The 22,247-nt window shown below is 44.4% G+C and overlaps 1 protein-coding gene across 3 annotated transcripts; it reads left to right on the forward strand.

Annotated features, from left to right (window-relative positions):
- Positions 1–14,918: 14,918 nt before the first annotated feature.
- MGP (matrix Gla protein) lies at positions 14,919–20,127 on the forward strand. 3 transcript variants are annotated; one of them, XM_069853640.1, is made up of 5 exons: positions 14,919–15,063; positions 16,719–16,869; positions 17,648–17,683; positions 18,811–18,886; positions 19,747–20,127. In XM_069853640.1, the coding sequence occupies exons 2-5, from the start codon at positions 16,809–16,811 to the stop codon at positions 19,883–19,885; spliced, it is 312 nt and encodes a 103-aa protein (XP_069709741.1). In that variant the 5' UTR covers positions 14,919–15,063; positions 16,719–16,808; the 3' UTR covers positions 19,886–20,127. The 3 variants fall into 3 exon arrangements, with proteins under 3 accessions (XP_069709741.1, XP_069709752.1, XP_069709762.1); XM_069853651.1 differs by having other exon boundaries at positions 14,939–15,067; XM_069853661.1 differs by having other exon boundaries at positions 14,971–15,059.
- The last annotated feature ends 2,120 nt before the right edge of the window (positions 20,128–22,247 follow it).

Here is a 22,247-nt window from a genome sequence, read left to right on the forward strand (position 1 = left end):
GGGGAGTAGGATAGGATGTTGCAGTTTTCCTGATTTTTATTTTGTTGCTATTGATCACTGGAATCAACTGAATAATCACCCCAAGAAAAACACTTCATCTGTTTTCTTATCCACTAAATAATACAGGGCTGTATGCCTAAAAGATTGTGTTTTAAAATAAAGATGTGATAACTTCAGTATAAATCTGTTGTGTTCTGAGTGTTCTTTGGCATATTAGAATTCAATGTGGGTGTTGACCCTAGGCTATTTCACGACTTCCCACTATAATCAAGACTTTATTTTCCTTGGCCAATTATTTTTGTTCTTTGGTTGAGAAACAGGAGAGACACTTACCCCAGTGTCTCACTACAGGAGAGTAACTTACCCCAGATTTTTGAGGAAGACTGTAAGCAGAGTTCAAGAGAGAACCCAGATCTCCTGCACCCAGATCTCCTGCACCCAGATCTCCTGAGCCTTAGCCACATGGCCATATTTTCTCTTCATCTTTCATCTCCATGTGACTCCCAATAGCTATTTTTTAAGTTGAAATGGCAGCTTTTTTACCTTAATCAAATGTAGAGAAGCAAAGGAGCTAGAGGAGCAAAATGAAGCTCCCATGATGCAAGAGGAGGTGGTCAGAGCCTTGCTAGCCCAACTAGACACCCACAAGTCTATGGGGCCGGATGGGATTCACCCTAGGGTATTGAAGGAGCTGGCGGATGTGCTGGCCAAACCCCTTTCCATCATCTTCCAACAGTCCTGGAAGACTGGGGAAGTCCCACTGGACTGGAGGCTGGCTGATGTTGTGCCCATCTACAAGAAGGGTCGCAGGGAGGATCCAGGGAACTACAGGCCTGTCAGTCTGACCTCAGTGCCAGGGAAAGTCATGGAGCAGGTGATCTTGAGTGCTATCATGAAGCACATGCAAGAGAACCAGGTGATCAGGCCCAGTCAACATGGGTTCACAAAAGGCCGGTTGTGCCAAACTAACCTGATTGCTTTCTATGACAAAGTGATTCGGCTGCTGGATGAGGGAAAGGCTGTGGATGTGGTCTTCCTGGACTTCAGTAAAGCCTTTGACACAGTTTCTCACAGCATTCTGCTTCGGAAACCGTCAGCCTCTGGCCTGGACAGGCGCACACTCTCCTGGGTGGAAAACTGGTTGGATGGCCGGGCCCAGAGAGTGGTGGGAAATGGTGTGAAATCCAGCTGGAGGCCAGTGACAAGTGGGGTTCCCCAGGGCTCAGTGCTGGGTCCAGCCCTGTTCAATGTCTTTATCAATGACCTGGATGAAGGCATCGAGTGCACCCTTAGCAAGTTTGCGGACGACACTAAGCTGGGTGGAAGTGTCGATCTGCTGGAGGGTAGGGAGGCTCTGCAAAGGGATCTGAACAGGCTGGACCGCTGGGCTGAGTCCAATGGCATGAGGTTTAACAAGGCCAAATGCCGGGTCCTGCACTTGGGGCACAACAACCCTGTGCAGTGCTACAGACTAGGAGAAGTCTGTCTAGAAAGCTGCCTGGAGGAGAAGGACCTGGGTGTGTTGGTTGACAGCGACTGAACATGAGCCAGCAGTGTGCCCAGGTGGCCAAGAAGGCCAATGGCATCTTGGCTTGTATCAGAAACGGCGTGACCAGCAGGTCCAGGGAGGTTATTCTCCCTCTGTACTCGGCACTGGTGAGGCCGCTCCTCGAATCCTGTGTTCAGTTCTGGGCCCCTCACCACAAGAAGGATGTTGAGGCTCTGGAGAGAGTCCAGAGAAGAGCAACGAAGCTGGTGAAAGGGCTGGAGAACAGGCCTTATGAGGAGCGGCTGAGAGAGCTGGGGTTGTTTAGCCTGGAGAAGAGGAGGCTGAGGGGAGACCTCATTGCTCTCTACAACTACCTGAAAGGAGGTTGTAGAGAGGAGGGTGCTGGCCTCTTCTCCCAAGTGCCAGGGGACAGGACAAGAGGGAATGGCCTCAAGCTCTGCCAGGGGAGATTTAGGCTGGACATTAGGAAAAAATTCTTTACAGAAAGGGTCATTGGGCACTGGAACAGGCTGCCCAGGGAGGTGGTTGAGTCACCTTCCCTGGAGGTGTTTAAGGCATGGGTGGACGAGGTGCTGAGGGGCATGGTTTAGTGTTTGATAGGAATGGTTGGACTCGATGATCCGGTGGGTCTCTTCCAACCTGGTTATTCTATGATTCTATGAAATGCTGTCTTGTTTGCTTGCTCTAGTTTGGCACAGCTGAATAGCTCTGAATCACTGCCTTCTCCTTCCATCTCTTCCTTCCTTTTTGCCAGTGAGAGCTTTCTTTTTGGAGCAACTGCCTTATCCTTATAGAGGCCAATGGAGAATATGTTCCCTTGACATGCGGCTTTCCCAATGCAGTTGCAGTGCTCTCTTGGATCCCTGTGCATTCTGGATTTCAGGGTCCATCTTGTACCAATGTTTTCAGGCTTTGTCCCCTGTGAAGATTCTAGCAGTAAAGAAAGTATTTTTTAAGAAGATATTAAAGAGTTATCTTTGCATATTAAAAAAAAAATATCTGTGACAGTTTAGAGGAATACACTAATGAGTCCTTGCTTTGTACAGTTTAGTTTTGCCAAGGCAGTGGCATTGCAGAAAGGAAGAAGTTGTTAAAGTGAAAAATGGATAGATTATGGCAATTTCTGATGCTATAACTGAGATAGCACTGATTGTAGCAAAGGATCAACCATCTTGAAATTGTTGTCAATCTTCTTTTCACATATATGTTCTGTCACCCAGGAGTCTGGATGCTGAAGAGGTTAATGGGTCTTCCAACCTCTTCCGTCTTGCTGTTCCCTAATATGGAAAAAGCATGTCTTTGGTGTCTCTAATGTGACCTGATAACCCACCCGCCATTGCACAGAGATGCAAAGCACTACGGAGAGATGCAGTCATCCCACAGAGAAGCAGACAAGAGTAGGATGACTAGACAATCATCCCGTTAGGATTGTCCTTGGTATCTCAAACCCGGGTCTCTTATTTCTGCGCTGCAGTCAGTTCGTCAGCATGGAGACTTTCAGGGGCACAAAATGATCCACACGGCCCTTCTCAGACTCCAGGACAAGGCTGGCTCTAACTGCACCCTCTTCCTCCCCACTGACTCCGTGTCTCTGTGCAAGTGACAGGCCCTCTGACCTTTGCTATGATTTTATTTCTCTTTTTGCCCACCCCATACTTTGGGGGCAGCTCTGTCTCAAGCATAACCCTACTGCTTCCAAAGAAACGTGCCTGCTGCATTGTGTGTGCCCCAAGCACTCCGTTTTGAAAACAACAAATATCCACTACAAAGGGAGAACAAAGAGAACCCACCAGGCATCTCCTCAGAGTGGTGATGAAGCAAGACTTTAGCGACTAAAGGGAATGTATTAGCTGCCTTGCCCTGGGGACTTATTCACACAAATGTTTCTATTTGGTCTCTTGAGTCCTTCAACTGCTATTTCAGTGGAGTCTAGGCAGATCTGGCTCTGTGATCTAGGACAATAAAACCCTCTTTTTTTTTTTTTTATTAGTAAAGATAACTGTATCCAGGACATTCACAACTTGAGAAACTGCTTTACCAACATTTCACATGATAAGGCAGGATTATTTGTGTCTTTTGCTTATGGAAATGAGATAGTTTGTGTGTCTGCTAATCCTGTCCCTGCTTTCAAATTCTCAGACACACCTGCCATCACAGCATGGCTCTCTAAGGTATTATGGTGCAACTGGTTTTGTGAGAATAGGTGTTGGACAGAGGAGGAAAGTCCCAAAAGCTGCATCATTAGCTTTGTTATACCAGGGATACTGTGGTCCTACTCATACTATGCCTTCACATCCTTGCTGGGACTCTCAGCCCCTCCAAGACCAGCTGCTTGGGAGCTGTTCCTTGCCCCTTGCTCATTGTCTAGAATGGCACTGATGTTCTCCAACTTACCTTTGTGCCTAGTCTTTGAAAATCTAGGTGGAAGTGTTTTCTTTGGTTTGGGCTGGGATAGCTGAACATCTGTCCTTGTGGTGGAAAAGGACAGAGAGCCTGGAGAAGGGGATGGGGCTGGTGTCATGTTGTGTCCCACTGGTCAGGTGGGACAAGGATGGAGAGGAGAGGAAGCAGAGTGGGATGTGGGGAGCTGCGGCTGGCTGTGTCTGTGTTATATAGCTGCTGTTGCTCAACCCTGTGGCTGGAGCGTGGTGGGCAGTTGAGGAGTGGGGAGCTTGAATCCTCTCCTGCCTGTGGCTGCTGCTCCACTGCTGTGGCTCCCTGCTGTGTTGGCAGCCCAGTCTTGGAGTCAGCACCAGCTGTAGGCTCAACTTCACTGTTACCATCAGCAATGCTAAAGACAAAAAAGGGTTGTAAGTACATGCATTTTGATTCAGTTTCTGGACGGCAAGACAGATCAGGTAAAAGAAATATATGCTCAGGAGAGCACATAGGCATGCAGCTGTTGTGGGGGAGTCTGGGCACTTGAGTGAGCAGTGAAAGGGAACACAGAAGACTCTCAACATGACAGGAGAGGCAGGCACTTTCACGCTGTACAGCTGAAGGCAGATCATAGGCTTATCCATTCTGTAGACTCGGGTGGGCAAGCTGGGCCCTGTGGCTGGCATTAGCATCCTTGCATCACCCAGAGCCGCTGACCTGAACATTCATCTTGTTTTGTATTTGCTGTAAACACAGGATCACTGCCTAGTCTATCATTTCTCCCACCCTAGAAATGCAGCTGGCCTTAGCCTGGGGAATGGCCCTGCTGCTGCCTGTAGCCCTCAGTGTCGTACTTGCAGCTCATTTCCTTCTGATAGCCTGGAGACCTTGATATGGAGATTTAGATCTAGCTAGTTCACTGGAATCCATGTCTTCTGATAGTTGTTCAGGTTCACGAGGATATTTTGTTACTTCATTCCTATTTAGCAACTTAATTTCCCCCAGAATCAAAGCCTGCTGAAATCAAGTGGAGTTCAGATACATACATGTGAGTTGGCTTGTGGTGGTCACCCCAACCTGGTAGCTGTCAAGAAAGTCCCTGTTCCCTTTTCCCTTGTTTCTTGAGCGACTTTTCTCCACTACAGCAGCTGGACATCTGCTTGAGTGGTGAGGTTTCATGTCATCACAGGAGCAGCTGCAGGATAGCAGCATAGTACAAACGCTTCTTGGTGCTCAACAGCTTTTCAAGGAGCTAACAGAGTTAGCAAACTGCAGGAACAAAGGGCAGGAGCCACCAGGCAGTCAGGGGTCTGCAGGAAACAGCCTCAGCAGCAAGCCAGCAAGAGCCTTTTTCTCAGGAGCAGCTTAAAGTTAGCTTTGTGCCTCAGTGTTAAGGGTTGCATGGAGGAGGCAGAAACCTAATCAAAGCAATCCCAGGTCGCTCTCAGGCAGGAGAAAAGGAGCTAAAGCCAAGCTCTTAGCGGTCATTCCAACCTTGCAGACCTGTTTCTTCAGTGGTTGTACAAAGATCCTTGTAACACTCCTGCTGCTCTTTTTACTGATGGTGCCCCTCTCTGGAAGCACAAACCCACTTTGATATGTTATTTTATGATGTTCTTACAATCTCAAGATCTGCCCAGCTAAGGTACAATGACAGCAGATTTCTGTTTAGCAGCCCACTGCCTGCAATAGTGGCAGGGGTCAGCAAGAGATTATCATTAAACAGATGGTGCAGAGGAGGGCAGAGAGATTAGATAACACAGAAGAGCTCCGGGGTCTGAAAAAGAGGGTGAACTTGATGTCATCAGAATGCCTGTGTATCATCTGACATCACCAAGCCCCGGCCTTAAGGAGGTCAGGCAGTGATAAGGGCTCTTTGCGGAGGCAGGTGCTCCTGCCAGACAGGCCTTTTCTCCTACGGAGGGGTGAGGACAGGCATGTAACCACACATCTCTCCTTTCAGGGTCCTGTCACTTGTGTCAATTGGCTCAAACACAGCCTTAGTCCTAATGAGGTCTGTGGGGGACTGTAATGAAATGACTGGCTTGACTGCAGTCCTTACTGGAATTAGTGGCTCATTTCAGCTGTACATTCAGATCTCAGAGCAGATAAGGGTGTTGTTAGGAGCAAGTGACTTTGCATTATTTATTGGGTAGTATTGGTATTTTTTTTACTGGGTCCTCCAGTAGGTTCACTAGTGAGATGAGCATCAAGAAAGATGGGCACTCAAAGAGCTGAAGTAACAGGCAGGTAGTTGGCCAAGTAGCGTGGGGAAAGCTTGTGTACAGATGTTTGGTAAATCATATGTCCACATCAGAGATTCTCATACGTCTGTTTTAGGAAAACATATGGTATTAAACAATGTTCTCATTTAATTTTAAGCTTAGCAAGCCAGTAGGGTTGTAAATGCCTGTGTACCCAATGTGTGACTCATACAGCATATCTTGCTGATGAATGTATACCAACATTTTGCAGTGCAGGCATGGCTGTAGGTGGGAGACAGCGGGAAGATAAATCCCAAATAATACAGCCCAATTTCTGTGCCAGAAAGTACTGTAAACAGATACTATTACTAGAACAGAGGGAAAAAAACGTCATTTAAAGTCCAGGAAAGATAAAACTGTCTTTGTTGGCAAGAGTCTTTAAAGAGAGGTCCTGCTATGGAAAAAGCTCTATGAAACTTCTAGGGCTGATATTTGCTGTAAGTGTTATATGTGATTTTACGCAACTTTTGGTGCCTGTATTGAGTCTTAAAATGCCATCCTTTGTCATACATATATGTAGAGAAAAAAGGGCAGACAGTTTCAGCACAGCAGATCTCGACCAATGTTGGCCAAGCCAAGTGAGAGAGGATGCTGGATCCAAGAGTGGTGCGTTGCTCTTTTTCTTGTGCATCTGTACTAGGTTTCCTCCCAGTTTCTGGCTAAAGCCAAAAACTTCATGAGCTAAAGTGGAGAGAGTTCTGAAACAAGCATCTTACCACACAGACCACTGTGAAAGCTGCAAAAAGGCATGAGATGGTTTTAGATGAAGACTTTTCCATACTGAGGACATCATAAAAATTCTTCATGTTACCTTTTGATATTTCATTTTGTAGTAAATGCTGTTGCAATATTGGAGTAACAGAGGTCAATGTGAGACACTATAGAAACAGGTTATTTATTTTAAGCCATGCTGATTTCACTCACCCAGAATAATACTCTCATAATCACATATTCACAAGCACCAAGATACATTTGTTCATTCTATTTACTTTTCTTACCATCACATAGAAGGTTCAATGCACGAGTTCAGGAATCCGCATCATGTCTTCTGTGTCTCTCTTAGTTTAACCACCACATGCTCATTTTAGATGCAACTTGGCATCCTTCAGGAGCTAGCAGTGACTGTGGTCTTTTGTCTCTTCATCTTTTCTTGTGTCTGACCATCATTAGGCCTGATTGTCTTTTGTCTCCTCATTTACGTACCTTATGGCTCAAATTTGTTCTTTATTTTAGTATCATCATCTCTAGTGGTTTGAATTTTTCCTTTTATTAAGTTTTTGGTGTACTTTATTCTTTGTTTTGAGACATAGCTTGTCTTAAACTGTGCTTTTCTTTTCCCAGTCTGGATGTCCAGAGGATCTGTATGTCAATATCCTGGGATCTTAATAATCTGTTAATCTAGGTACTATCAATATGTGCTGTTCTTGTAGCCCTTTCTATGTCTTTCTTCCCAGTGCTTCCACATTGAGACATCTCCTTTGTTCTCCATTTTTACTACTCTTATTGTTTCTTTTAAAATCCAAAGGAAATTGTGACCACTAATGACAAATACATCCTTGGTAAAGTGATGACTTCTGAACTCCTACGCCATTTTAGGAAGAAGGAAAGAACTGTTTGAAAAGTAATAAAAATTGATCTGATTTATATTACCTTCTCCTTTTAAAATTCTTTCCTGCTTTATAAGCATATAAAATTTCTTGATAAAAGTAATAAATCATCAAATTGAATACAAATAAGCAATAAATATATATCCAAAGAGTATATATAATTAGCCTGTGAAATTCATTACTAAGAAAGGTCATCAAGTCAAATGACTTGGCTAGAATGTTAAGAACATTAATATAAGTTGTAGTTATGCACAGGAAGATAAAAGTAATCAGATTTCATGCTTCAAGGAATAAGAATGTCTTTCTTCTCACAACAAACAGCATTTTACAGTTAGCTGGATATCATGCATTTCCCCCCATTCCCTAGGCTTCCTTGAACTCTATCAGATATTGACAACAGAGGTCAAGACCAGGGGCTTGATATGCAGCAGAAAAATGCATTTACTTACTAAAGACAAAATTTATGATACTATAGATACTGAACGCAAGACAGAACAAAGAAACTTATATGACACTACAGGGATACTTGTAAATATTTAATTCATCTCCTGCGTTCAAAACAGACAGAAAAGAAACGTTGTGGTCTAATCTTACAAGGACTGGCAGAGTTTTGATCTAAGATGCTATCTAAGTTCATTGTTGGATCACAGAATCACACATTTAGGTTGGAAATGACTTTTAAAATAATCAAGTCCAACTGTAAACCTGAAAGAGTCATTATTGTTACTTTTTTATTTACCAGATGGAAGAGAAGAGTGAAACCACAGCTGCTTTCTTATCACTCTGCATGTCTGGACAGGAAATAAGGTGGGTAAATCTTATCTGATCCTAAGGAATAAATCAGGCCAGGACATTTTTATGCTTATGTGGTGAAGCAAGGGAAACGGACGTGGAGAAGTAGGAGCAAATTCTTTTCCCCTTTCCCATAAGAGTGCAACCCAGAAGCATGCTCTGTTTTTATAGTCAGAGTCAAAACTTTTTGCTTCCTCAGTTTTTCATAGGATACTTGAAGTACAAACAATTCTAGGTACTTATATGGATTATTTAATCCCTACACAGGGGCTTCTGCCAAGTTTTTCAACATCCAAATATTATTAGCATTATCCTTTCTCTTCCTTCCTTCCCAGACAGCAAAAGAAATAGACTGATCAGTGTATGTGGACATGTGTGGGTGGGTGGGAGTGAAGCCAAAGGAAGAGACAGAGTTAGCTCTTAGCCCTGAATGCTTTGATTGCCTTATTCAATGAATTAAATAACCTTAATCTGGCTTCTGTGAAATTTTAGTCTGTGCTCATGAACTTCCCGTTAGCAGTAACCTTTTTTTCATTGTTGCATCCAAACACAGCTGTTCTGGGAAGTCCTGGCCAAACAGAGAGTCAGTCTTTAAGGTAACTCAATGATATCCCATGGAGAGTGCTGAGTATTGCAGTCAAAGGCTTGAGCCAGGCTCACTTTTTGCAGCAAGCAGAAACGGAGAGCAATGAGTTCCCGTGGAACTGTACTGCTGACCCCAAATGCTCCTGTATTTATATCCAGACTGTGTTTTTTCCAGGACACTGTGCTTTATTTTGAAGTCTGATGGTTTACAAGGAGTAACTGAGGCTTGCAGCTCCATAGACTGTCACAGACTGAGGTTCTGTCTAGCCACTAATCTCTGAAATGCAATAGTTTAAGGATTTTCCAACAACAGCAGAATGCTAGAAAAAAATACAATCTACCAACCAATTAACTAGCCAAACAAACCTCTCAGCTCACCAATTAGAAACATCTCCTTATGGTAGTGGCTAATGTGGAGATAGGCCCCAATTCTATAGAACACTGCAAGTGGAAGAAGAATTGCCCTCTCATGCCCTGGACTTAGTCAGGGAGGCAGGATCTGGGTCTTTTCATGATGTTTAATTTCAGCCCTTCTCATTTGCACTGGGATACTAAGCAACTAGTTGTCCCAGAGCCCAAAGTGACACTCCCAAGGCTGAATGTGCAGATGTGCTCCAAATCCATGGGCAGGAGAAAGTCTCTGGAAGTCACCACTTAGGATGGAAAAGGGAGTTTCTAAAATGCACCCTGGCTCAAAACGTCGGAAGAAGCATGAAAGAAAATAGCTGTGAAGTGGCATGGGAACCTTCCTCCTCAACACGAGACTGACACTATCTGTAAGCTTCAGACAGGGGTTTCTACAATACTCCTGAGACTATACACAGATTGACTTTGTTAGAAGGTGTTTCAATTAAAACCAGTACATAGTTTTGCACTAGAAACTTTTATTTTTAAACAAAGCTGCGATGCCGGGGGCAAAATTCTTCTCATTGGAAAGGTGGAAACAGATTTCAAGTACAGGTGTTTAAAATTTTAAAGAAAAACCTTCTACTTATTTGTCATGAAATTACTCTTTTCTCCCCACCCCATCACTGAAGAGAAAATTAATCATTTCAGTTATTTTGAAAAAAAAATTGATTGCTATGAAATTTCTCCTGTTTGTGCGCTCCCTCTTTCTTGTAATCTTTGGAACTTCTTATATCTGGTTTTAGAATGTTTAAATCTGTGTTTTTCCCAGGTTGAGTCAGCTTTTGAACTAGTTTTATGGTTAATTTTGGGTAGTTGAGTGAGTTTGCTGCCAGAACTAACACAGATTCAGATATGCATATCAAGTTCCCTTAATGTCTGAAATATGTTCCATTTATTTTTGTTTCATAGTCTTTTGACTAGCTCCTGTGTTTACAAAAAACATGCCCCTTTCAAAAGCTTAGTGTCAGTATGATAGTTTTCAGCACGATTTATTCCATGAGGTTGTTGACTTTAATTATATTGTGGATACTCGGGACAGTCTTACTTAGAGGCTCAATTATACTTGTTTCTTGGATCAGTTCCTAGGTATTACTTAGGACTAAATGAAAAAGTAAAAATAAAGTCTTGTTTTCTCATGTGCTGTAGAACTAGTTGTTCCAAAAAGCACTTGTTTACCATGTTGAGAAATTGCTTCCTAAGCCATAGACCATGTGGCGGTTGAATAAATTATGTCCTGAAACACAGGAACAAGCTTGGAAAGGATTGTCTGTCTAGCTACTTGATACTCTGGGCAACCTGAGTTTGGAAACTCTGCTCTGTTGCAGAAATGATAGGGTTTATTCCCTTGTCGCAGTGCTCACCAACTCTGCTGCTGTGCCTTCCTGGCAGGAGCTAGGGACTCAGTGAATGGGACACATGAATACGAATAATGGCTCTAAAGACACAGAAGCTGGAACTGGGATGTCTTCTAACCTGGGAGTTGTGGGCTCTGAAACAGCCCCTGGTGTAGTATTGGAAACAAAACTTAATTGCTAGTCTATTGTCCTGCTTGAAAAGCCTCAAGGAGAACTTAAGGAAAGAGAGCCTTGGTGACTTCCACAGGCCATGGTGAATAGGTCTGTCATTTAGTGAGTGACTGCGAATCATCAAGCCTTGTTAGTCCTCATCTACCCTACCCCCACAGAATTATTCTTCCATCAATATAAGTGACCTGGGCCATACAGAGGAATCCTGGTGAGGACTCACTGGTAGCTTATCCAACATGGCACTAACAGGTGCCCACCTCTACTGACACATTCCCAGTAGACACCTCAGAATTAGTCTTCTGTGATCATCTTTATGATAGCTGGTTCATAGTTGTCCATTTTGGTTGCTGTTTACTTCCAGTTTATGAGCTTTTAGTTTACAGCAATATTCGTACTGCTAACCCCCATGGAAGACCTTGCCTTCGCACAATCGCATATTAGCCTGTTTCTGTTACTCCAGCTTTCAAGGGCATCCTTTTTCTCCAGTATGAGTCTCAGGCCTCCTTTCTACTGATGTTGCTTTCCTGCTTTGTGTAATCAACAAACTTTCTCCACATCCATTCCCTTTTTAAGCTAGTCATTAATGGAAATATTCAATAAAACTAGTCCCAAGAGATGGGACTCCACTTAGACAGAAGCCCCTCACTGTTTTTTGGGAACAAGGCAAAAGCAAATAGATCAAAACTGCATGTGCTAGCTGTAAGGTGACAAGGTATCCTATAAAGGGACACAACATGCTACGTTTATCCTGATCATTTGACAGTTCTTTAAATTCACGGTTATGCCATTTTGCAAACAAGGCTGTAAGACATAGAATCATATAATGCTCTGGGTTGGAAGACACCTCCGAGATCATCCAGCCCCAACCTCCCTGCCGTAACCAGGGACACCTTTCACTGGATCAGTTTGCTCAAAACCCCATCCAACCTGGCCTTGAACACTTCCAGGGATGGTGCATCCACAACTTCTTTGGCAACCTGGGCAGTGCTTTGCGACCCTCATAGTAAAGAATTTTGCCCCTACCCATGTGCAGGACCTTGCACTTGGCCTTCTTAAAATTTATGAAGTTCGCACAGGCCCATCTCTCAAACCTATCTCAAGTTCCTCTGGATGGCATCTCTTCCCTCCAGTGTGCCAACTGCACCACATAGCTTGGTGTCATCAACAAACTTGCTGAGGATGCACTCAATCCCACTGTCCATGTCTGTGACAAAGATTTTAAACAACACTGGTCCCAATACCGACCCCTGAGGAATGCCACTCATCACCACTCCACTTGGGCACTGAGCTGTTGACTGTAACTGTTTGAGTGCAATCATCCAACCAATTCCTTATCTACTGAGTGGCTCATCGGTCAAATCAATGTCTCTCCAATTTAGAGACAAGGATGTCATGTAGAACAGTGTCAAATGCTTTGCACAAGTCCAGGTAGAGGAGGTCAGTTGCTCTTCCCTTATCTGCTAACTCTGTAGCCCCATCGTGGGCCACCAGATTTGTCAGGCACAACTTGCCCTTTGTAAAGCCATGTTGGCTGTCACCAATTATCTCTTTTTTTTCCATGTGCCTTAGCATAGTTTCCAAGAGGATCTGCTCCATAATCTTGCTGGGCACAGAGGTAAGACTCACTGCCCTGTAGCTCCCCAGGTCTTCCCTTTTTCCCTTTGTAAATATGGGGTTTATGTTTCCCCTTTTCTAGTCAGCAGAAACTTCACCAGACTACCACAACTTCTCAAATACAATAGATAGAGGTTTAGCTACTTTATCCCCAGTTCCATCAGGACCCATGGATGAATCTCATCAGGTCCTATGGACTTGTGCACCTTCAGGTTAATTAGATGGTCTCACACCTGATTTTATCCTACAGTGTGCAGTTCTTCGATCTTCCAGTCCTTTCCACTGCCTTCTGTGCCTTGGGCATTGTGGCTAGAACACGTGCTGGTGAAGACTGAGGCAAAAAAAGTCATTAAATACCTCAAACTTCTCCATAGCCCATGTGAAACAACAGTAGCAGATAATAGTCAGTAGACTGTACGAGGCTTAGTTGTCTCTGATACAAGCTCCTGGTAAGTAGCACACCTCTATAGAGAGTGGGTAAGGCAGATTGGTGCCTCCATACCTCTCAGAAAAGAAATGCCTACTAGTGTCATCTGTCACCTTTTCTTAGTTGTGCTGGCTGTTATATAGGGAACATATTGGGCTGTCTTACTCTGCTCTCCTGATGTGATGGGTCTCCCCTCTTCAGTTTGCAGAGTGGTGAAGCAGTTCTGCAAGGGCACCTCAGGCTTTGGAGGAAGCTTCTTCCTCCTACTGGACCTTGCTGTTGTGAGCTCCCATTCTTCTTCATTATTGTCCCTCCTCAATTCTATTTGCGCCAATGGGGGAGTTTATGGCTGTATGGCCAGGGACTGTGGATCCACTGCAAATTGTGCATGGAACCAACTATCCAACTCTTTCTCAGGCTCCCTGATGGTACACAGCCTTCTTGCCACCTCCTGCAGCTCAGCCACCTGCTGCAGGAGCTCTTCCACCTGGGCACACACTTTGCAGGCAGCTCTGTCCCCTGCGCCAGGAGAAAGGTCTAAGCACTTCCTGCAGTCTGCACTGCCGACTGCCCCTTCAGTAGCTCATCTGGCTGGAGGCATTGGCCACTGATGGGGTAGATGGTGCAGACCTCTTAACTATAACTCAGCCTTTGTTCTCAAATAAGTGCCTGTCATTCTGCCTTGAGAGTCAGATACGGTGAGTGCTACTTATCTGTGCAGATGGTCACAGAAGGGTGCCCAGTTGCTGGTTCTGTGTACTTCAAGTCTCCCACTCAGCCAGTGGAATGCCGCTTCTTTGAAGAGGTTCCCACACTGCATGCCCTTTTGCACAAACTGCACATCACACCCTGGCTGACGTGCCATACCCTGTTTACCTGCTCAGTCAGACCATGTTTGATCCTTTCCTGGACTAGTCAAGCCACACTCACCAGCTATTTGGTTAGCAAATAGATGTGATAGGTTTTCTTTCTTAACCTCCTGAGCCACTGCTTCTGCAGCTGGTTATCCCCTCCATCTCATCTCTGCTGAGCTCAGTCCCTCAGGCTGTGCTTACCCTTATGTAGGGACTAGACCTGCCAGCAGCCGTGCTGAGCATGCCCCAAGCATGGATCTCTGCTGAGCGAGGGAACACTGCTGAGGTTTGCTACTCACACAGGTTCCACATCACAGTGTGGTCCATGTGTGCCTCTGGCTTGGGGTAGGTAGAGCCAGAAGCCCAATAGCCCAGTGCAGCAAGCATGTGTCCTGCGTTGTCTGACATGTTGTCCACCACTGTTGTGGGCCTGGTGTGAGCAGTGAGGGTGCATAGCAGGGGCTTGGGTTTCTATAAGCCAGCTCTTTGCCATGTAGAGTTTGTCACTTTTGGAGGTTTCAGAGCTGCCTGTAAAAGCAGACACCTTTATCTGAGCTTTCAGTCTGACATTAGTCTGCCATTAGATGGGGGATCAAGAAGTTGCAAAAGCAGCATGAAAGGTGACAGGAAAAGTCTCCTGGCCTCCTGCTCCCTGTGGAAGGACAAATGTCCCGGCCCGAAATGCCACTTTAGTTGAGGCATGGCTGGGGGTGATTGAGGGGGGGGTTTGTTGCCAACAGGGAGACTAGAGCTTGTTGTAAGAGTTCTGTTCACTCACTGTCCCCCCAGGCACAGAAGGGCAGCCTGGATGTGGCTATGCCCCCCATCAACCCCTGCTGTGTCCTCTGCTCTCTCGTCTCCCTCTTGGCTCAGTTCCTTGAGGCTGTTAGTTTCCTGGCTGTGGGCAGAAGGTGTTTTTGAGGAAGAAGGGGGTAGCCTGGGCGTGTATGAAGAGTGGGAGACAGAAGAGGGGAGGAGTCACTGATCAATGCTAATAAATAAAAGGCCCCTCTTCTTCAGTCCAAGATTCAGGACGCTGGGAGAGCTGCCCCCTCAGACAAGAGCTGCAGACTGGCGGGGAAGTGACTGCTTAGTGAGTGAGTATGTAGGGACTGCCTTGTTTTTCCTGGACGGCTGCTCATTATTAATGCTTTGCTGGTGCATCACAGCTGCAAAATGTAAGGAGTGGTTGTTATGGCATGTGTAACATGGTGATTTTCCTCTCCAGCAGGAGCCAGGCTATTTTTCTGATCTCCGCTTTATCTGAGGGACTGTGGAGATTTCCTTGGCATTTGCAGGCAATTCATCTTAGCTCCTCTTTCTGTATTTCTAACCAGTGGATGCTGCTAGAAAGCAGAGGGATTGGGCTCACAGGTCCTAAGGAGGGGAGATGTGTGCTAGAGAAGTATGGAGTGCAGAGGAGTAGAAAGGAGATGTACTTTTTCAAGGGAAAATGTTCCCCGAAGAAGATTTGTTGATATAGGGCTGTGTAGCTGGCATGTTCATTCACCCCTTGGAAAATGCATTGCCTCTGTGGTGAAAAATGAAGCATTTGGATTAAAGTGGTGTTTGTGGCTCTTCTCCTGTGGTTGATGGCAGGAGCTGCTCCAGGAATTCTGGGATCAGAGTCCTCTGAAATGGGAACAGAGTCTTCCAGGGAGCAAAGTGTTCTGCCCTGGTGAAAACTGATAAATAGAGAGGGTTTGGCTGGAAAATGTGTTGGAGTTTCCCACTGTGCAGCATCACCTTAATTTCAAAGCACTACCAGCACCTTCCTTTCTGTGCCTCACTGCTTTCCCTCTGGGTTCTCTCCTCCAGCCTCTCCCTCAAACTTCTTTTTCTTGGCAGCCCCTGTGAGATCCCAGAGTGTACAAGACATTCAGGAAACCTATAAAGTCCACATTCAACACTAACTCCAAAACCATAGACTCTAAGGAATGCAAACAATCCCAGAGCAGAGAATTCCCTTGAAGAGACTGAAGTAACAGAGCATAGAGGGACAGCAGAAGTCTTGGTTCTCCTCTGACCTTGAGTCTTGCAGCAGGCTTCTGGCTTTTGCTCAGCACGAGATAGTTTTCCTCCTTTTCTCAGGCTGAGCACTGGACAGGCAGAACATTCTAAGTGTTGCTGTCATCTCAGTGCAAAAATCCAGCAGAAGGAATTCTTCTAGGCTGCTGCTTGTTACACCTGGAGCAGTAAAGTAGGAGAGGGGAAGGGACAGTAGGATTGGATTCCTCCTCTGATGACTGGCAGACTGTGACTGAAGCTGGCACCAGCTGAAGGGAGGGGAGCGAAGTTGGAACAGTGTTTGAAGCCTCCTTCTCCATGTCTCTGTCAGCAAAGCTGACTGAACAATCTGGGCTGAGTGTATCCAGACAGAGGATGGCTAGGGCAAAGAGGGCAGATCAGAGGAAAAATTAGAAAGGCAAATATTTACATTTAGGATCAGCACACACCTCTCCCTCTGGGACCCTGGCAGCCCCTGAAATTCCTTCTTGTGCAAGCCAGCATTTCTGAGCGTGGATTGCTAGTGACATGCTTTCCTGTGAATTATGGCCCCCAGCCCTGAACTGGGAGAGGAAGGAGGCATGACCCCTCCTTCTCAAAACCTGATTCAATCTGCTAATAAAGGATGTTTTGTAATCACTCCATAAAAAGTGTGTACCAGCAAACCTTTGCCTTCCCCAGGCTCTTTAATGGGCCCCCTTCTGGCTCTATTTTCATAATAAACAGTCCTCTGCTAATTTTGCAGGCAGCCCAGGATCTCCAGCTGCCCTCAGTGGGAGGAAAGTGAGACAGAGCAAGAGAGACAGAGTGAGAGATTCCTCCCTATATTGGCACAATGCGCGCTTTCATCATCCTTGCACTGCTGGCTGTTTTGGTGATGGTTGCTACTTGCTATGGTAAGTGATCTTTTTTTGCTGAGTAGAGTGGTAACTCCAAACCTGCAGAAATCTTTGGGTCTGTCCAGGGCTTTTTTTTATTTTATTTTGTGTCTTCTTTCCCCTTAACTCGATCTCTTGCTTGCTTTTCTGCCCTTCTATGAGACTGTCCTAACCCTGCACCAGAGCTGTCATCTTCAGTCATTGTAATTTGTGATCCAGGATGCTTCAGCCCCTTTATCTCTGTTCCAGCTCACCTCACAGATGCTCATCTTTCTGCCTTTCTGTTTTCTGTTCTATAATAAGAGTTCTTATTCTTAATTCTTCCTCATTAATAGGAAGATTTTCCTTTCTCCTCTTAGCCCCCTTTTCCTGTCAGGCACACAATTCCATACTGATGGACTTAAGATGCTGTTTCATGCAGAAGTCAAGCATGTGTAACTGTGATAATCCATTCTCTAAGCATACATTCAGGCTTTGAGGTTAAGCATTTAACATATTCACTGTAGAGTTAGGAATGTGAAGATGATGAATTGTGCTCGAGAATCACACAGTGGAAGACCAAGCACAAGCCTTGAAGTCCTGTCTATGACACCAGGTTGCTCCATTTTAGCACCCTAAATTCCTCATATAAATGCTAGGTCATACCACTAATCCCTTTCTCTTCCTTTTAAACAGATGCCTTAAAACCTGGATTCTCTGATTTCTTATGTGCATGTTCTATTCATCTGTGATGTGTCAAGAACTGTGAATCTCGTCAACAGTGTCTTACTGTGTTTTTTACTCTTTCTTTCCCCAGAGTCCCATGAAAGCATGGAATCCCATGAGTATCTCAGTAAGAGACTGCTTTACTATTTTCTTGAATTTGAAGTGTGCTACAGACATCTCCAAGACCATTTACTTGTACTTTTCTCTGGAGATTTAGTAGGCAGAACCACTCCACTGAGGGAAATAGAATTTACTGGGAGATGGAGTTGTGGTATGAATAGGAAGAGTTAAAAAAAAGACTTCATGTGATTGAGCATAAGTGCATACCAATTTGCTTTGTAAAGAATATAATGGGAGTTGGAGAACAAAGAATAATGAACTTAGACCTCCACTGCATCCACCTAAAACAGGTTAAGTGACACTAGAAAAGGACACTGATAAAAAAGCTCTGTGATGAGCATGGAAAGGTACTGCAGAAGACAGCGACATTATTTGTACTTCCCCAAGGGCAATGAGAGCCTTACTCTCAGCTCCTTGGAAGAAGCAGGTAGGATGTGTGGGGAGGAGGGACCCTTAGTCTGGAAGAAAGATTTAGAGGCATGGGAGAAGTCTGACAGGGTGGAGAGTCTCACCATGGAACAAGCAATAACCTGGAGAGGTTAGAGTTGGTTTGAAACTAAAAAGAAATTAGAACATCTGGGAAAAGGACTTCACAAAACAGCTGGCTAGAAACACAAAAACACATGGGAGCCAATCCCAAAGACATCCACAGATTTTTGAACTCTGCAATAGGACTGTGATATTTCTCAAAAAGGACGGAAGGAACCTTCAGGCACCTCAGTGCAAAACTGCCACACAGACTGCTCAGTGACTGCCTAACCCTGGAGGCAGATAGACTTACACAAGTTTTTGTTGGTTTTACCTATAATTTCATGTTCCTACTAATGCTACACATTGTGCCCAGACTTCCCAGCTTGGGACCTACCCTCATTCACTCAGAGAGGTTGTGACAGCAAAATCACAGAAGCTTTATCATGGATGGCTTGAGTAACAGCAGAACTAAAGCAGCAGATGTACTTCTATACTGGCTGTGCAAGCCAAAGGGGTGACATCAGGGTGCATCAAGAGGTCCTGGGTTTCACTGTGCCTGAGAGGTTGAGCAAGGAGTCTGTAATAAATATGAAAGCTAGCTTTTGTTGAAATCTGGCCTTGGAAAAGTGTTTATCTACTCTGAACAATCCCTTCTCTTCTCAGATCCCTTCATCAACAGGCGAAGGGCCAATGACTTCATACAAGCTGACAGGAGACTAGAAGCCATCTCTCAAGAGAGGTATGTTATGGCCTCAGAACATTGAGGATAGGAGTAGGGAGAAGTATCTCCTTGGCAGGCACAGGATGGTATCAGGGGAGGAAATCATGGTGACTTCTGAGAAGCCTCAGATGCCCCCTCAGTGTGAGTTGCCTGTGAAGTCCCCAACCCTGGGAGAAGCCAGAATACAGAAAGCAAGTCCTTGTGCTTGAGGATATGTCGTGATGAGAGGGCTTTGCTTAATTTGTCTGAAGGAAACACTAACAGGAGAGGGAATCAGTATGGGATGGCCAGAAAGGCAGCTTGGTTGAGATCTTGTTCTAGTCCTCAGCTCTCAGACAGAATTTGCATGATCTTTTCTAAATCACAGAGCCATCTTGGACCTCCTTGTCTTATCTATAAAAAGCAGATATAGGCAGTTTCATGCCTTATAGAGGGCTTGTAAAAATAAAGACCGAAACACAAAGATCGTCTGTTAGTGAGGTGTCAAGGCAAAGGCTCTCTGCAGTACCAGGTGGCTCCTTTTGCAAGTCTTTGTTCCATGCATGGATTTGGGGAAGAGCAGAAGAGGTAAAGGCAGCAGTCTGGGGGCAGTGTGGAGGGAGGATTCTTCCAGAGGCTGAGGAAGAAGCCATCACCCTCTACTCACTACCCTACTTTTCCCTGAAATAAAAGGTTATGTAGGAAGACAAAATGCTTCTGTTTTAGTCATGTGACTCCTATGGGTGCAGCGAACACAGAAGTTGCCATGCTAACATCTTGGTGCCTATATGATGGAATGTGGTGATGCACCATCAATCCTGGTGGGGTATTGTAGGGCAGTAAAGGACTTAGAGAGATATCTAAGATGGTAGTGCTTACCACTCATCTCTCTTTTGCAGGATCAGGGAGCGTATTAAGGCACCCCAGGAACGTCAGAGGGAGATCTGCGAGAACTACTACCCCTGTGAAGCATATGCTTTTCGCCATGGCTATGCCGCTGCTTACAGGCACTATTTTGGGAAGAGGAGGACTAAGTAAAGGATGACCTGTCCCCACCCTGGGGCCTGGAGCCCGGGGTATCCTCCCCAAAAATGCAATGGCTCTGAAACATACTCAGTTGCTTGTGGCCCTGTATGTTATCCTGCCTGCTGCTTCTCTCCCATGTAGCCATGGATTCCTACACTGTGTTAATTAGTGCTGAGCTGATGTAGCAGAGATCAGAGAGAGTTCAGGATGTGGGTGTTTCTACACAATAAATTGCTGGTTTGGTACTATCTTCACATGAGTCACAGTATTTTTTTGGGGGGTGTGTGCAATTTTCTATGGAAAAGCTGAATTTGTTTATCAGAATCTGGTGCAGATTGTGGAAAAAAGCACTACCTAGCAGTCGTATGAGTTTGAAAGGATCTACAGTGGTTTTGTTCAAGGTTCTACAAGTGGCTTATTTTAGATGTCACTAACAAACTTCAGTTCCCACTCTTAAGACACCTTAAAATCGAGTGGTGCACAGAAAGTAGGGTGAGATGCACTTTTTCAAAATTAAATCTATAACATAATTGTGCAGTTGGGGAAACAAAATTCAGAAGGCACCTGTTTCATCTTGGAAACAAAGTAAGGGAAAGAGTGACAAAAAAGCCCTGTAAATTTCATCTTGTTTATCCAGCTGCCTTCAGGTCCTGATATGTGATCCAGACTTTACTTATATTTCTGTTTGGAACACGCTTTCATGCCCTTAGTTCCACTTGGTAAGGGTAGTCTGGTAGTGCTAGAAAGCTGCAGAAACCATAGGTGAAGAGGGCTTCCAGGTGATAAACAGTAATAAAAAAGAAACCAATGCTTTGGGGTTAAGCCAAACTTTGTTCACTTAGAACAATTATATTTTACTGTTCATAAGGTCATTCAAAAGCAAGGTGTGGCCTGAGCCTGTGCACAGGTTGCTGAGCGTCTCCTGGGCTGTTGAAAAGTGAGTGTGACCACTGTCAGATTGCCACCAATCCACAGCAGTCTGGAGACCCCTTGGTGTGGGGTGTGTCTCAGCTCAGCACAGCTGGTTTCAATATTCACACCTCCAGGCTTCCAAAGGCACATGTAAATTATAGAAGTAGGAAAGATTCATAGCACACTATCAAAGGCTATTAGATGAAGTATAAAATTGTTGACTATTCTGTGAAATTAAGTCTTGAGACAAACATACCTACCATGTTAAGAACACGCATCTTCTCATAAAACATACTTTAAGGCCTTGTCAGCTTTGAAAATGAATTTCTGGAAAGAAATATGATTGATTTATTAAAAACAGTTATGATAGTAAACTCCATCCTGACAACTACTAAAGCTTTGCCCAAATGAAAAAAAGTCAGAGATAAATGCGTTTAAGGAAAAAAAGCCATAAGGATTAGGTATATTTGCCCACACACTTGTTCCCATGTAGGTGAATCTTGTGATCACAAACCAGGGCAAAACTTTCATTCCATAAAGTCAAGAAGTCTGCAGTGTCTGTATTTGATGACACTGTGACACTACCAAAATGGAAGGCAGAGGGCTAGTGCTGTCTGAATCTGTATCCAGAATTATCTGGTGATTCCAGTCTCTGGTTTACCAGTATAAATAATGAACAATACCAGAGGTTTCTGTGGGCTTTCATTAGTGTAAGAAATAACCAAACATGTTTAAGAGACTACTTGCTGGTTAGAAAGCTTTGGAAAAGCTGGGAAGAGAAGTAAAGCTGTTTGGATTTCTAGAATTGTATGGGTTTTTTTTCAAGGTTTCTTATGGAAGCATAACTTTCCTTGAATACCTGTTAATTTTAGAGAGGTATTTATTTTTAAACTATTGGATTTTCAAGATACTTTTGCTGGAAATTGTTGGTATATATCTTCAGTCTTTCCTGGACTGTAGATGAGTTAAACACTTAAAAAAAAATCCCTGAGTTCCTCTAAACTAAACGTGTGTCTAGGGATTGGCACAATCCCTACTGGCTCTGACTGCCCTTAGAAGTCTTTTGGGCTTTAATTCTGTAACCTTTGGATGACACCCCCACATGTGGGGATGAAGAGGAGGCTGGATGTGAGATGGAGAAAAATGTGATCCATGTGCTGTATTTGAGACATGGCTTTGGGAACTTGGCTGGTGGGCTTGGGGAGTATGGGGTCATTGCTATATAGACTGTAGAAGAGCCCATGCAAGGTTCTTAATATACAAAGCAACCACAGCCACTCAAGTCCTGAAGTATAAACTCTTTTGAAGTTTCAAGGTTGTTTTGAATTTTTAGGCAGGAGAAACCAAATTAATAGCCTCCATACGGGAAAGATTTCCAGGAAGAAAAAACAAAGACCCTCCCCAAAACTAACTATTGAATATCCTAACAGTACAAAAATCTCAACTCTCTGAAACAGTTTGA

This window comes from Phaenicophaeus curvirostris, chromosome 1, assembly GCF_032191515.1.
Source record: "Phaenicophaeus curvirostris isolate KB17595 chromosome 1, BPBGC_Pcur_1.0, whole genome shotgun sequence".
NCBI lineage: Eukaryota > Metazoa > Chordata > Aves > Cuculiformes > Cuculidae > Phaenicophaeus > Phaenicophaeus curvirostris.